This window comes from Miscanthus floridulus, chromosome 10, assembly GCF_019320115.1.
Source record: "Miscanthus floridulus cultivar M001 chromosome 10, ASM1932011v1, whole genome shotgun sequence".
Lineage (NCBI taxonomy): Eukaryota > Viridiplantae > Streptophyta > Magnoliopsida > Poales > Poaceae > Miscanthus > Miscanthus floridulus.
In genome coordinates this window covers 112896722-112911230 of record NC_089589.1, presented here as the reverse complement: position 1 = coordinate 112911230, position 14509 = coordinate 112896722, and the positions used below count along the sequence as shown (strand labels likewise).

Below are 14509 nucleotides of genomic sequence, written 5' to 3'. Positions count from 1 at the left end.
AGGCAGGTCACCCAGGTCTCTATCCAAACAGGCCCTATAGACTTGTTGCCTGCTCTTAACATCTAAGAGCAAGTATAATAAGGTATTTGAGTCGGCGAGATGAGCTCCACGTCAACAGTAAGAATGCCACGTTAGGAGAGAGGGTGCCGAGCCGGTTGAATCACACATTACGAGACAAAAAGGCTATCTTGCAGCTGGTTGCTGGCTGGGAGCTGCCGCTGTACTCGGCTGCAACTGCAAAACATTAATTGCTCATAGATTTGATACAGCCCGTCTTCCATCCAACCTATTATATGAGTAGATGGTATCACTAACTTTGTATGACATGGCACATGCATTTAGCCGGCAGCAGGCGAAATCATTAGCCTTGCTCTAATAGGGACGGCGCGGCATCAGGGAGGGTGCATGCATGCGTGGAACAGTCACCTACCATGCTTTCAGTTTCAGAGACATAAGCCCCCTGCAATTTCATGATTTGATTGGTCCAGGCAGCCCCTTTCGCACGTACTGTATTATAAATTTATGAGCAAAATTCATCTTTGACCCCTCAACTTGGCCGGCGGTGTCGTACAGGTTCCTTAACTTCAAAAGTGATATCTATCGGTCCCTAAATTTAGCAAACAGTGTCATCTAGGTCTCTAAACTTTCAAGGTGATCACTGCATGTCCCTAAACTTGGCTGACGGTGTCATCCCGGTCCCTAAATTTTCAAGGTGATCACCGTAAGCAGTGGCGGATCCGTGCAGCCCCCCTCAGGAGCCTTAAATCACATATAAAATACTGTTCATTAGCCTCTAAATCACCATTATTTTCTTAACTCTAGCCCTAATCTTCATTATTTAGCCCCCCCGAGGAGCTTATCCTGGATCCGCCCCTAACCACAAGTCCTTAAATTTGACAAGCGGTGTCATCCATGTCCGAATGTAATAACATTAAAAGTTACCTATATTATTAAAAGTTTTCTCTATTAAAAATTACTTCTAATTTAGTATTATTTCAAAAGTTTTAATAGCAGTATTATAGAAGTAATTTTTCCCTGTTATTAATACTATAACATCATTATTAAAACTTTTAATACTATAATACTATTATTAAAAGGTCTAATACTATAATACTACTATTAAAAGTAGTATAGTATTATAGTATTAATAATAGAGAAAAGTTACTTCTATAATACTACTATTAAAACTTTTAAAATAATACTAAAATTAGAAGTAACTTTAATACTATAGGAATTTTACATTTTAATACTACTAATGATACATAAATATTAAATTATTTTTGGTATTTTTCTATTTTAGTTTAAACCTAATATATTTGTTGTTGTAAATTATTTTAATACTTTAATTTATTTTTTATTGATGTAAATTATTTAATATAATTTATATTATCATTATAAATATTATATAAATAAAGATTGATTAATTGACACACGTTGGATTCACGTCTAACATACAGTCAGCGTGTCACGCCAGCTTATAGAGTAGGTTAGACCACATTTGTATAGAGATGATAGCACTTGCCAATTTTTAGGGAGCTGCGGTGATCACCTTTAAAGTTCAGGGACCGGACATCGCCGACCAAGTTTAGGAACCTGCGGTGATCACCCTGAAAGTTCAGGGACCTGGATGACACCGTCTGCCAAGTTTAGAGACCCATAGATGTCACTTTAGAAGTTCAGGAACCTGTATGACACTGTCGGCCAAGTTCAGGAACTGGCGTTGAATTTTTCTCTAAATTTATTATACAATCTGCTTTTAGTTCCTCTAGTCTATCAACTTGCTACCGACCGATATAGCGCTAGCATACTGATGTCACAGGGTGGCCAGTTTTCATAGACTTGGCTGGTCTGTAAAAATCCGCATCATGAAAAAATGTAGCGACGGCAATCGGCATCAAGCAAGGTCACTCGTGTTTTCAGCTTCATAGACATTCCCTGCTAGCGTGCTTTCCATTTCATAGACTTGGTACATGCATGTGCCAGCTGTGTGACCTTGACGGGACGGGAGATGTCCTGTGCAACAGTGACATCTCTAAGAAGAAGAAGATGCCGTCGTCCTGGCCAAGATAATGGTGCAGAAAGCTTCATGCGCCGGATTCGGCACCTTAGCTTCCTTTCCATCAACCTTGGTTGCGCCTGTGAGCTGAACCAGGAGGGGAGCACCGCCCACAGCTGCTTTGATCTACGCCGTGGTTTTTGTCTTGGCTAATTTTTCCGATACGGGATTATCAGTTAATGCATTGACTAGACTAGATGAGAGATGAACTAGCCATGGCAGTTTCTCTACTGAGATGCAATCTTCTGACGATTAGAGACTCTGATGACCATGTAAAATTTCAGAGACGGGTGAAGCGTGTTAATCCCTTGGGGGCCGCGGCTGCTTGTTAACTAGCGTCGAAACTCCTGACAAGTTTGGATTGTTCACAGAGTTTGTTGCATCTCCCGCCGACCTCATCTACATGCATAACAATCTATAGCCAAATCAGGGAGGCCGGCGCATAGATAAGCAACAGAAAGATAAATCAAAATAGAGTACGTTTACAGGTTACAATTTACAACAGCCTAGCAACTGCAGCCGCGTCTAGCTATCTTTCACACATGTTACTCTAAAACATGCATCGCGCCTCCACGGAAGGCAAACAGTTGCGCGACGCAAGGCTTAGTTCACCGCTAGAGGACAGAGACCTTGACCCATGTGGCCACAGAGTTGATGTCAATCCGCGCCAGAGCCCCACGCCCACGCACAGGGCCACACCCAAAGACTCACCACTAGAGAACAGAGACCTTGACTTATGTGGCCACGGAGTTGATGTCAATCCACGCCAGAGCCCCACGCCCACGCACAGGGCCACACCCAAACACTCACCGCTAGAGGACAGAGACCTTGACCCATGTGGCCACGGAGTTGATGTCAATCCGCGAGCCCCACGCCCACGCACAGGGCCACACCCAAAGACTCACCGCTAGAGGACAGAGACCTTGACCCATGTGGCCACGGAGTTGATGTCCATCCGTGCCAGAGCCCCACGCCCACGCGCAGGGCCACACCCAAAGATTCACCTCTAGAGGACAGAGACCTTGACCCATGTGGGCAGGCCAACCACCGATGCCGACAGATCAGACAACTACATGGTGCATGTGCTTAGCTGTGTGACCTAGATAATTCGGTTGCAACCACTGCGCATTCCTTGCAAGGCTGAAGTTAAGGACCATCACGTCACTTCTGCTATAATACGTCGAGGTTGGGCTGGAGGAAGGCACTTGCCAGTTGCCACTGCACTGACATTGCAACCTAGCTTGCTGAGTTCATGGGATAATATTGCTTGCTGAATCTCTAGCCCGAGCTACATACATACTCTATTTCTGAGAGATTTCATTTTCTCGCTGCTGAGGAGGAGGAATAAATTAAGAGGATGCATTAGTAGCAACTGCTCTATGGGTTTTCAACTGGCTCCCCCCTTTTTCTTCGTCATTTCAGTTTGCTAATCTCAAATTCATCATCAATCGGAAAGTATCTGAAGTCAGTAGTCGCTAATAAGGTACCTTTCTCCACTTCACTTAAATCCAATTTATTTATAGGGTAATCCTTCGTTCCGAACTTTTGTTTAAGCCATTCTAGTCGAAGCCATCCATCGATTTCACTCTTTGTAAACGAGCAGCACTTTGCATCTTCACTCTCCTGCTACTGTTTTTGCAGGTGTTCTAGCAAGCGTGTGATCTGTGGCTTTTTCTTGGTGCTATGCATTATTTTCTCCACGTCGTTGCTTTTCATCTACATGGTCTTCATCTGTTGACATCTTACTCCTCTACCTAAAAACTTCAGAGCCCGGGAACATCTCCTTCTCTTGTGTGGTCGGTAAAAAAAAATTGCAACTTTGTTTAGACAAATGCACCTTTCATCTTTGTAACCTTATTAAGTGTCATATATAGCACTTCCCTCTGATCATGCACAGAGAGTTGAAGCTTGATATTGCGGATAGTACTTCGTTGCACTAGTAGAGAAGATAACTTCAGTTCAGCACATTAGTCTTGGCTTGAATTGGACCCGAGACTAATGTGAGCATTAATCCCGGGTCTAAGTTTCTTAGGCGTCGGAGAACCTTTAGTCCCGGTTAGTGTTCCCAACCCCGACTAAAGAGCCTTGACCTTTTAGTCCCGGTTGGTGTTAGCAACCGACAGGTTAGTTCAAAAGGAAAGCATCACATCCAAAGTAACATATGTTGTGTAGGTGGGGGTGGAAAGGTACATGCGAGACAATGCATGAGGTCTTGAGTTCGAATCTCATGATGCACAGGGGTGGGGAGGTATTATTTATTATACCCTCGGAGGATGTTTAGTTCATGTTCAAGGCATCCGGGACTAAAGATTCATGCCCTAAAAGGCTTTCCCATCCTGGACTAGAGATCAATTTTTTAACTGTGTTGCTTTTCTCTCTTTCTTTTCTTTTTTAGGTGCCACAGTTTTTTGTTTCTTTTCTTTTCTCTCTGTGTTAGACTATTCGTCCATCATCTAATCTAATATATATGCATGTGGTTTCTCCAAGCTATTGCTTTTCATAAAATGCATGTTTTCTTACCTATTTCCATAATGTGTGGACGATAGTGCGGGATGCAGTGATCTCGGGTTGTATACAAGAAAAAACGATTTTAGGAGACAACTTCTATGATTAATAAAGACAAACACATCTTGGAACTGCCTTTGTAAATGTCCACGAGGTCTTTGCAAACGTCCACCTCTATTAATCATTTACACAGGCGAGTTCCCACCCCTATTAATCATTGATTTGCAAAGATGATCGTCCTAGGATGGCTGTCTCTGTAAATTAATTTACGGAGGCGAGCATCTTAAAAAGTCTATGTCTAAAAATAGTTGCATAAAAAAATAATTCATAACTTTTCCATATGAATTTGAAAAAAGACAAACTTTATATCAAAATTGTAGCACTTGACGCGATCTACAACCTTGTAGTCCAAAAATGTTGTTTTAAGTTCACGAATTTTGACATTTAAAAATTAAAATATTCAGACAAATTTTGATGTTGACATGGTGTATACCAAAAAGTAGTTGTCAATACAATCTACAACTTTGTAGTTGAAAAGATTTTGATTTGAAGTTGCTTATAGTCCCAAATATGTGTTCTAAGTTAATAATTTTGAAATTCAAAATTTACAATTTCTAAATGACCTTAAATGTTCACATAGCTAATACGAAAGTTGTAGTTGCCTAGTTGTTCTACATGTTTGTTGTTGCTAAGTTTTTAATTTCAAGTTTTTTATTGTCTCAAATACTTTGTAGATGTTGACATATTTTTTTATTTTTTTCAAACAATTTCGGATGGACGAACATCCTATACCAAAGTTGTAGTTTTTTATGAGTTCTAGAACTTTGTAGTTGAATTTTTTTTTCCTTTGAGGTTATTTGTTAGCCAAAATATTCAATAAAAGATTATGAAATGTTAACACAAAAAGATATATAGCAGCATATATATAGTCACAGATGAGTGTTAACATTAGGTTCTATCTTTTTGTGTGTTAGGGAGGTGTTATATAGGTGAGCGGTAGGGAGGTGTTATAGGTGAGTATTAGGTTTTGTGTTCAAGTCATGAAATCATTAATAGAGATGGGCATCTTAAGGTGCCATCGTCGGTTGAACAATTTTCAGAGCCAAGCACCTTTGTACATAGTGATTAACAGTGACGATTGGTTAGAGGTGGATGGCTGGCCCGCCTCTAAAAATCAAATGCTGCAGTCTCATCCGTGCCTTTCCAGTTGTCCCATGTTCAGCCGTTCCTTATTCCTAGTTCTAGTGGTTCTGAAAATTCTGATTTAGTGGTAACTCTTCTTGTTAATTACCTGCTAAGCTGTTCTAGTTGCCCCACTTTTTGCAGGAGTTGCAGTGTGATCTGTTGGTTTTCCTTCTCGCTTGTGATCAGTTAGTACTCGGTTGTCTATTCTATACAGTGGTCTCTCCAGGAATTTGCAATTGAACTCCTTGCTCTCACTCTAGAAGATCCTAGAAGTACTTAGGGGTCGTGATCTGAGGAAACACCTTTCTGTAAGATGATTACCACTGCTTTTGATTACTGGAATCTTTTCTTTTGAATGCAATGGCAGAAGCTCTGCCTTTCAATTAAGAATACCGGAACAGTGTGATCTGTTGGTTTTCCTTCTCGCTTGTGATCAGTTAGTACTCGGTTGTCTATTCTATACAGTGGTCTCTCCAGGAATTTGCAATTGAACTCCTTGCTCTCACTCTAGAAGATCCTAGAAGTACTTAGGGGTCGTGATCTGAGGAAACACCTTTCTGTAAGATGATTACCACTGCTTTTGATTACTGGAATCTTTTCTTTTGAATGCAATGGCAGAAGCTCTGCCTTTCAATTAAGAATACCGGAACAGTGTGATCTGTTGGTTTTCCTTCTCGCTTGTGATCAGTTAGTACTCGGTTGTCTATTCTATACAGTGGTCTCTCCAGGAATTTGCAATTGAACTCCTTGCTCTCACTCTAGAAGATCCTAGAAGTACTTAGGGGTCGTGATCTGAGGAAACACCTTTCTGTAAGATGATTACCACTGCTTTTGATTACTGGAATCTTTTCTTTTGAATGCAATGGCAGAAGCTCTGCCTTTCAATTAAGAATACCGGAATCTTTTCCTTCTTGGATAAGATTAGAATTTGTGCTTCAGAATTGCATGTGCTGATCCAATGCGAAACTGAAAGGAACCATTCTACTCATGCATGGTTGACCTGGAGAAGAGAACTGGCCACTGCACTGAGAGTGATTAGTTATTATATCAGAGCCAACGCTATTGCACGAGGCAAATATTGGTGAATCTACATAAATATTTTCTGCAAGATTTCATTTCTCGCTTCAGAAATAATGCAAGTGAAAGGAGGAACATAGTGCATGCTTTAGTAGGCACAGCTGTACTGGTTTTCACTTTCCAACAGCACATCTAGTTTTCTGCGTCCTTGTCAATTTGGTAAGCTCAACTTGTGGATTCGTCAAGATTCAGACATCTTCGGATCTTTTCACTTATATAGTTTACTCCTAGTTTGTGTAATTGTATATGCTGCAATTCTTTTTTTTTTTCTTTCAGAGAAAAAAGTCGTGCAGACACATAGTGGTCTACATCTGCATCACTCTGCTGTCAGTTCCTCTGACTCTCCCGTGTTCAGGATTGTTTTCTGTCGGAAGCTCCAGGGAATCTAGTTAGTCAAGAAACAGTTATGATTTCATTCTACATTTTTTCCTAGCACATGCCAAATTTGCACGTGCTGATCATATAGTGAGAATAGAATTTTGATGCTGGACAGAGCACCAGTTTCTGTCGTAGCACTGCTTCACAACATCCAGTTTGGATCATCAAAACTTGCATTGACACAAGTTGCATCCATTTGCAATCAATGCATTATTAGCTAAGCATATTCAGGTATGTATCTTTTCTACTTCTAATATATCAGATTCACTAATGGTGATTCTTTTGTTGTCTATTGAGTTATATCTATTGATTCAACCCAGCTTTCACTCTCTACTTTTTGCAGGAGGTGCCGAAGTGCGATAGATTGGGAGTCCTCTGTTATCTATTCCACATATATTCTTTCCCAAGATATTTCTTTAAAGTTTACATGGCCTTAGTCAGTGAAGATCTTAAACTGAAGATGGGTTTATCATCTGAACAAACTGCTTCTGCTGACATTTATGGCCATTCATTTTTGCCTGTTGGAAGATATAGTTTGTAAGGTAAGAGCCGTAGGTGTGCTTCTCGATATTGTTTGGTTGCTTCCATGATGTTCTTGTTTTTCCTAAGAAAAGTTTACTTCTTTTTGCGGAACTGCTGGTGCTTATATCCATGATGTTACTAGGTCGAAATTATGATAAAACACCTTTGAATCTAGTTTTTTTTCCAATAAGGAAAGAGAGTACATTGGCTTTAAAAGAAAAAACAAGAAGGTGGTATATGTTAAAGTTGGTGAATGTTATCACCTTTGGAGACCAAGTTAACATGTCTTCTCATTCATTGCCCAGCCTCCAACTCTTTATGTGGATCTCCCTAACCATCTTGGTCTGATGGCAACCATACTTGAATCTTTTGTCGGATCATGCGCGAAGAAGTTGCAAGATATTGTTACAGAGGAGGCCATACTAATTTTAGGAGTTAAAGAAGAGCTCATAGAGCTGAAGAGAAGAATGGAGCAAATATGGTACTTTCTTAATGATGCAGAGAAAAGGAGCATAAAAGAATCTGCTGTTAACAATTGGCTTGGTCAGCTAAGAGATGCTATGTATGATGCTGATGATATCATTGACTTGGCCAAATCCAAAGGAAGCAAGCTATTGCCAGACCATTCTTCATTAGTATCAAGCAGTTCAAATACATGCAATGGCCTTTCTCTTTCCTCTTGCTTTTTTAATATCCAGACACGTCATGAGATTGCAGTTAAGATTAAAAACTTAAACAAAAGAATTGATAATATTTCAAAGGATAAAGTATTTACTTCACTCAAGAGTACACAATCAACTGTAACAGTTTCTGTACCAAAACAGAGAAGAAGTTCCAGCCTTGTTGAGCCAAACCTTGTTGGTAAGGAGGTCTTACGTGCTTGCAGAAAAGTAGTAGATTTGGTGCTTGCACATAAGGAAAAAAGGTCTTATAAGCTTGCTATCGTTGGAACAGGAGGAGTTGGTAAGACAACACTAGCACAAAAAATATACAATGACCAAAAACTAAAAGGGAGCTTCAACAAACAAGCATGGGTTTGTGTTTCCCAAGATTTCTCTGAAATAGCTATTTTAAAGGAGATTCTACGAAAAATTGAAGTACAGTACATGCCAGATGAATTAACCGATGAGCTCCAAAGCAAGCTAGAACTGTCCATTAAGGATAAGAGTTTTTTTCTTGTGCTGGATGACGTGTGGCAGTCAGACATATGGACAAATCTACTGAGAATCCCACTACATGTTGCATCCTCAGTAGTAGTTTTATTGACAACTCGATTTGACACTGTTGCTGTAGAAACAGGAATGGACTATACACATCGAGTTGATTTAATGTCACTGGATATAGGATGGGAGTTACTATGGAAGAGCATGGGCATCAAAGAAGAAAATGAAGTACAAAATCTACATGACTTAGGGATCGATATTGTTCGTAGATGTGGTGGTCTTCCCCTTGCAATTAAAGTCATTGCTAGAGTTTTGGCAACCAAAGATCAAACTGAGAATGAGTGGAAGAAGATTTTGGTAAAAGATGCTTGGTCCATGAGTAGTCTTCCTAGTGAAATAACAAGTCCTATATATCTAAGTTACGAAGAGCTGGGACACCATTTGAAGCAATGTTTTATCTATTGTGCTATTTTCCCTGAAGATTCGGTAATCTACCGTGATGCTATTGTAAGTTTGTGGGTCGCTGAAGGCTTTATAGATGAGCAAGATGACCGAGTCCTTGAAGATATAGCAGAAGAATACTACTATGAGCTGATCTATCGAAATCTCCTCCAACCAGATTATTACTATTCTGTTGATCTTACTCAATGTAGAATGCATGATCTACTAAGGCAGCTTGCTTGTCATTTATCCAGAGAAGAACTTTTTGTTGGTGATCCAGATTCAGCAGGGGTTACTGTTATGAGTAAATTCCGCCGTATTTCAGCAGTCACTATGAATGATATGGTTGTGCTACCTAGAACAGATAAGGGGAAATGTAAAGTGAGAACTTGGAGAACATCTTATACAAAGTCTTTGAGAGTTGATGATACAATATTTGAAAGATTACCATGCATTCGAGTTTTGGATTTGACAGGTTCACAGATACAAGCTGTTCCACCTTGCATTGGACGTTTGATCCACCTACGGTTACTAGACCTTGATGGGACTGACATATCTTCTCTTCCAGAGTCCATCTGTTGTCTCATAAACCTTCAGATATTGAATTTGCAGAGGTGTGATTCTTTGCATAGTCTTCCTTCAGGAATAACTCAGCTATGCAACTTAAGGCGACTTGGCCTAGGGAGCTCACCAATAAATGAGGTTCCAAAAGGTATTGGCAGATTAATTTCTCTCAACGATTTACAAGGCTTTCCTGTTGGTGACGGCTCTTATAACAATTCTGTAATGCAAGATGGATGGAATATAGAAGAATTGGATCCCCTTTGGCAGTTGAGAAGGCTTGCTATGATCAAACTGGAAAGAGCAGTTCCTCCTAGTAAAGATACATTGCTAGCAAACAAAAAACATCTCAGAGAATTATTGCTATGTTGCACTGAACACACACATGAGACATATTCTGAAGATGCTGTAATCAATATTGAGAAAACCTTTGATTTTCTAATCCCTGCGACCAACCTAGAGGATCTCAGTTTTATGAATTTCTTTGGTCGGAGGTTCCCCACCTGGCTAGATACTGCTACCCATTTGCCTTCACTGACATACCTACAGCTCATAGATTGTAAATCATGTGTTCATCTTCCACCAATCGGTCAGCTCCCCAACTTGAAATATCTGAAAATCAAAGGAACCACTGCAGTCACCATGATTGGACCCGAATTTGTTGGCTCTGGGATGGGTAATCTCAGATCTACAGAGGCAGTAGCTTTTCCCAAGCTTGAAACAATTGTCATCCAGGATATGCCCAACTGGGAGGAGTGGTCCTTTGTTGCTGAAGAAAAACTAGAAGCAACAACAGCATTCACGGAAGGAGCAGAGGATAAGGCTGCTGCAAATCAAAAGTGGGATGCCCCACCTCCAAGGATACAGCTGCTGCCACGACTGAAGGAGTTGGACCTGGTCCGCTGCCCCAAGCTGAGGGCTCTCCCACGGCAGCTTGGACAGGAGGCCACCAGCTTGAAGGGGCTCCAATTAAGAGATGTGCACAGCCTTAAGGTGGTGGAGAACCTCCGTTTCCTCTCAGAGGTCCTTTTAATATCAGATTGTGAAGGCCTAGAGAGGGTCTCCAATCTTCCCCAAGTGAGACTGCTGCGTGTACAGCTGTGTCCTAACTTGAGGTGTGTTGACAGGATGGACAACTTGCACCAGCTGTTTCTGACAGAGGATATGGAAGGTGCCTCATCACAGTGGCTGCCTGGACTCCAAGAGCATCACCAACAGCTGCACGGAGAAGGCATGGATGTCTACACTTGGATATAGTGAACGTACAGACATGCCGAATGAGATGGCTATGAAGATATATGTAAGCTATGACCCTTGTCTGAATTTTCTAATTTGGTTAGATGTTTATCTTCTCTGCTTTTAATTATCCATGCCCGTTTTCATTTTTTTATAGGTAATCTGGCATTGAGGACGGAAGAGACGACTAGAGTCTAGAATTTGTCTCATTGATATCCATCAGGTGCCTTATTACGCTGGGCTGGATAGCACGGACGCGTGTCTCGTGTCAAGCTGATGCAAGGAGTTGAAGAATTTGGTGCTCTGCTTATCGAGGAAGGAGAAGATCCGTTTTGGTGTCTCCTGATCAAGTGGCGCATGTATCTGAATAACCAGTGTTTTGTTTGCGTATGTATCTGAATAAGGTCGTGATATATACTGCTGGTGTTTTTTAGTCTTGTTTTTTCTTTTAAGTTGTGCCAAACATTACATACGTTGTTTGGAGCCCCGGCGTGTACTTTTGCTGCTACGTGAAATGCAGGAGAGCAGGTGTTACTTTGCACTATTCTTTTTTTTTTAAAAAAAAAAGCTGTTGCTAAGCTGGATTTTTGTTGTTGTTGTTCAATCGTCGCCAGCCCTGTGAAGGGCCCGGAAAAAAAGAAAAGAAACGAGGTTCATTTTGTTTTGAGGAATGCTCTGTGGATATGTTTCATTTAAACAGATGGTAGAACTTTTTCTTTGGCGGAGAGACCAAGGAACCATCTAAAGATTGGTTTGTTGAATTAAATCAAGAAACGTCTTTGTTTTGACCCTGGTGAGGCGTTTTCTACGTGCATGACCTCATAATTTTCAAGGATGCTGTTATCTGTGACCTGATCACAGTAGGATCGGAGCCTCCTTGCCTTCATATCCTCCACTGCAGTCGTCCTGCAGGCCCGCTCGAGGAGGCTCTTGCTGACATTGAATTTCAGAACAGTTATATTACCGTCCGCCACTGCAGTCGATCGCGTATTCGCGTGCTATTTGTACACACACGACACGGCGTGAACACTGGGCTGTGTGCCAACACATCTCACGCAGGTCTGGCCCGTCACTTGCGTGCGTTCGTGCTGCTGGGATTCACCCGACGGTCACTTGCGTGCGTTCGTGCGTTCGTTCTTCAACCATATGTTTCTTTGTCTTTTCCATGCGTCCAAAGAGTGTCATGGTAGTAGGCGCTTGCCTTGCTCTGCTTTTGCTCCTATCGTGGCCCTCCTGTCCTGCTGACAGAGACAGAGTAACACTCCCCTGCTCAGTGAGTACAAAGCGCTACTCTGTTTTTCCACACTACCAAGTACCAACTCTGCTGACTGCAGAGAGGTGTTGCAAGTGCTACTGTTTGTCATTGTAGTCAATTCTGGGCGACGCGTGATGATGCCAAGCTCAACACATCACGGAGGATTATATCTTGTTGTGGCCTTGCAGCTGCGTGTGTGCCGATCCGCCGCGAATCGAACTCGATTTCTTTGCAAGGGAATTCACAATGCATCGAGGAGGTTAATTCATTTCATTTCTGAAGATGTGCAGAGTCAGATTTTTGGCCTACGTGTACCACGTGTATGTACATATGCCCATGCAATGTTCCACTGTTCTACGGCTGTCTGGCTACTTGAGCACATCGATGACTCCCATCATCACAAATTTTTCTAGGCCAAGTTTTATTTAATGTTAAGGTTGTCTTTTATTCCTGATTGTGATCGGTTCTCATCTGACAAAATTGGGGGAACGGAAACAAATAAGCTTTCTTGCATGCGTTTTCCATCGAATCCTCATGCCATCACGAACGCACAATTACACAAGTAAAAAAGAATGGCTTGATCATCAGCTACCAGTAGTTTGAATGATCTCCACCAACCATGGACGGACTGACCTCCATGGTTGCTTGGTCCACCACAGAGTTACTGCATGCGTGTCCAAAAGAAAAGCACAAACGAAGGACTGAGTCTGAGGTGTCGTCGATGGAATATCCAGCTGTACTTTCTTCTTTCTCTTGACTCTAGCACATGGACATTCTCGATTTTTTAGGTTAATTAAATGGCTCCACATGGCTAAGCTACCTGTCATTGGCAGCATGTTTTATTTTCATAGAAAAAACAAACAGAAAAGCTGTCTTCATTTGGCTAACATCCATAGAGTGTTAGGCATAAATGCCTTCTAGATGAGGTAGTGTGTCATGAGTTTATTTCTCAAATTTGGTCAAACACTCAAATGACTTCATTTCTCATACACGTACTAATCATTAGTTTGTGGGAAATGAGGTGATGAAGTGAGGAGTGAGAAGATGATGTACTAATTTATTTTTCATCAAATCCTCATGCCATCACCAACACATAATTACACACGTAAAGAATGGCTTCATCATCGGCTACGAGTAGTTTGAATGATCTCCACCAACCACGGACGGACTGGCCTCCATTGTTGCTTGGTCCACCGCAGAGTTACTGCATGCATGTCCAAAAGAAAAGCCATCCACCAGACCACCACGGCCTTGCTGCTCAGCACGAGGCAAATTTAGTCGACCAATAAAGCCCGCAGCCCTGCAGTGGAGGAGACCATGACTGGCGTGGCCATAGAGTCAAGTCTCCAGCCGGCCGCCACCCCCATCGGTGGAACAGAGCGTGAGGTATACAATATTGGCCTGTTGCTCTTTTTATGAAAGGTTGGGCCGGCACAACAAGCTGGCTCTATCCTAAAAATAATGCAATACTCATTTTTCAAGAAAACTTAAACAATTTCAAGTTTAACCAAATATATACAAAAATACTAATATTTGTCATGCATATTAATTATCACTAAATTAATAATCAAATATACTTTCATAACAAACCTATTTGAAAATACAAATATGCATACTACTTTCAATAAATCTTGTCAAACTTGATAATGTTTGACTCCTTATGAGGAGATTTATAATTTTTTTAAGACGGAGCGAGGGAGTATATCTGAGCTGGCAATGTTGCATGGGAAAAATATTGGTGAATGTATAGGCTGAGGTACATACATATTCCACTGTGCCCATCGGTTGATTCATATCTGCTTTTTAATCCAAAATCCCACAAACTACATCCACTGTACTTCTAGGTTAGTTTGAGACTAGTCCATCAACCCGTGCTCTCCCACGGGCTAGAATCTTATAAGAGATATTAGTTTATTGTCTAATGCCTCTAGATGTTTAAAAGTACTTGCATTAAATTGTACTTCTCTTTGTTCATTTTCTAACACGATAGGCACACCGATTGCACTCTTAAGTACAATGATGGCCTAAATGGTCACTTCAAACCTACGCCACATTGCTTAAGATCAGTTTAGAGCTTGGCAAGAGATCTAGGATGGGTAGTTGTGCTAAACTCAAGAGAATAGTAATGTT

General features: G+C 41.2%; 1 protein-coding gene across 2 annotated transcripts; it reads left to right on the top strand.

Annotated features, from left to right (window-relative positions):
* Positions 1-3178: 3178 nt before the first annotated feature.
* On the top strand, positions 3179-11668 carry LOC136486973 (putative disease resistance protein RGA3). Of its 2 annotated transcripts, XM_066484075.1 has the most exons (7): positions 3179-3539; positions 3698-6982; positions 7100-7432; positions 7545-7743; positions 8029-10881; positions 11016-11188; positions 11282-11668. In XM_066484075.1, exons 4-6 carry the CDS (start codon positions 7702-7704, stop codon positions 11178-11180), a joined length of 3060 nt encoding a protein of 1019 aa, XP_066340172.1. In that variant the 5' UTR covers positions 3179-3539; positions 3698-6982; positions 7100-7432; positions 7545-7701; the 3' UTR covers positions 11181-11188; positions 11282-11668. The 2 variants fall into 2 exon arrangements, with proteins under 2 accessions (XP_066340172.1, XP_066340170.1); XM_066484073.1 differs by having other exon boundaries at positions 8029-11188.
* Positions 11669-14509: the final 2841 nt, after the last annotated feature.

What these genes read in the sequence shown, in the direction of transcription:
- LOC136486973 (XM_066484073.1), top strand. Translation starts at nt 7,702, where the DNA reads ATGGCCATTCATTTTTGCCTGTTGGAAGATATAGTTTGTAAG. An exon ending in TGGAAGATATAGTTTGTAAG is followed by an intron (nt 7,744 to 8,028) that starts GTAAGAGCCGTA and finishes TTCATTGCCCAG; the next exon opens with CCTCCAACTCTTTATGTGGA.